Consider the following 1,366-nt stretch of genomic DNA (forward strand, 5'->3'; position numbering starts at 1 on the left):
TTTTGGGGAAACTTTCTAAATATCTAGTTCATTATATTATCAATCTTATTACTTGTACTCCTTGAAAAAGGAGTTGCAAAATATGTTGTTTATTTTGTTGAATTTTTTGGTTTAATTTTTAAAAGTATTCTATTTGGTTTTTTTTCTTTTTAAAGTGCAAAGGCAAGATATTAATTTGGAAAAAATTGGGAATAAATTTCTCATTAAAAAAAGTAATTAACAAATGATTCATATAATGAAGGAATATACAAAGAAAGATAAATTACACACGAAGTAACTTGTGTTGTACGCAGAGATACCAGTTTGCACAAAACATTATTCAGATACAATCGAATAATTTACACATAAGAAACATAAATTGCACAAGGAAAGATGGATACAGATTGTGCATAATGAAAATTTAGTTGCACAAAAAGAAGATGAATTGCATATAAGAAAGTTAATTTTTCTTGGCCACCACTAAGAAAAGTTAAATTGTAGCTACCTATCGTAATCCCCCTTCCTTTGTCTCTTTATTCACCTTCATCTTGTATTGGTCCTTCATCTGCAATAATAATAGATTCAGCAAACAACCAGCTTGCAGGGGTACACGACGAAGAAAACGCTGACGATTCATTAGAGTTGAAGGAAGGAATGTACCTGAGCAACAATGGTGATGCTCAAAGCAGAGTTTCCAAAAGCCAGAGAGTTACAGCATAAGACTGAGAGATGAACGTGTCCAAGGAGTTCCACCGTCTTCCGCATCATATCTCGTCGGCCCTCGCACTGAACCCGAACCAGAACTTCATTCTCCAGAACCCTCACTTCCATTTCTGGAACCTCAACCGCTTCCTGGGCTCTGCAACACCAACACTTCTCCGTTGAGGTTTTCTCTTTTCTCACTGTTCCTACTCTTATTTTCCTCTTCTCTTCACTACTCTCACAGTTCTCTCACTCGCTCTTGAAGTCGCTTCACGTAATCGGTCGCCGCACAAAGGACAGTCGCCTTGTCCATCTATACACACTCAACAATACAAGATTTTATGTATTTTATGTATATAATCCAAGTAAGTGGTGAGAGAATGAAAGCTAAGTGACCTTCTTCAAGCCGGGGATGGTGGCGGCGAGTGCTATGAACTTTTGAGTGAGGTCCTGTCTTCTTCTCCTCTCGGTCATAATGTGATGAATGACTTCAGAGGAGGATCTGGACTTGTTTCTGTGTTCAGCTCTGCGAGTCGCTCGCGTTCTTTTCGATGGCGGAGAGGAAGTTCTGGTGAGAGATGGAGGTTCATTTGTGTTTGGGATCGTTGAAGAATGAGTTGGCGCCCGTGTTCAAATAATTTTATAGAATATGAAATAGCGAGTGTTTAAATTTCGATCTAAAGAT

At 38.1% G+C, this 1,366-nt stretch overlaps 1 protein-coding gene across 1 annotated transcript; it reads right to left on the minus strand.

Moving 5' to 3' along the window:
* Positions 1 to 484: 484 nt before the first annotated feature.
* On the minus strand, positions 485 to 1,155 carry LOC114738786 (transcription factor bHLH19-like). Its single transcript, XM_028926855.1, has 4 exons — positions 1,078 to 1,155; positions 924 to 994; positions 640 to 838; positions 485 to 544 (listed from the first exon to the last, which is right to left on the minus strand). The coding sequence occupies exons 1-4, from the start codon at positions 1,153 to 1,155 to the stop codon at positions 485 to 487; spliced, it is 408 nt and encodes a 135-aa protein (XP_028782688.1).
* Positions 1,156 to 1,366: the final 211 nt, after the last annotated feature.

This window comes from Neltuma alba, unplaced genomic scaffold (assembly GCF_004799145.2).
Source record: "Neltuma alba isolate B1F8T4 unplaced genomic scaffold, ASM479914v2 tig00013686_pilon, whole genome shotgun sequence".
Lineage (NCBI taxonomy): Eukaryota > Viridiplantae > Streptophyta > Magnoliopsida > Fabales > Fabaceae > Neltuma > Neltuma alba.

What these genes read in the sequence shown, in the direction of transcription:
- LOC114738786 (XM_028926855.1), bottom strand. Translation starts at nt 1,155, where the DNA reads ATGACCGAGAGGAGAAGAAGACAGGACCTCACTCAAAAGTTCATAGCA. An exon ending in CCATCCCCGGCTTGAAGAAG is followed by an intron (nt 995 to 1,077) that starts GTCACTTAGCTT and finishes GAGTGTGTATAG; the next exon opens with ATGGACAAGGCGACTGTCCT. An exon ending in GCATCACCATTGTTGCTCAG is followed by an intron (nt 545 to 639) that starts GTACATTCCTTC and finishes TTATTATTGCAG; the next exon opens with ATGAAGGACCAATACAAGAT.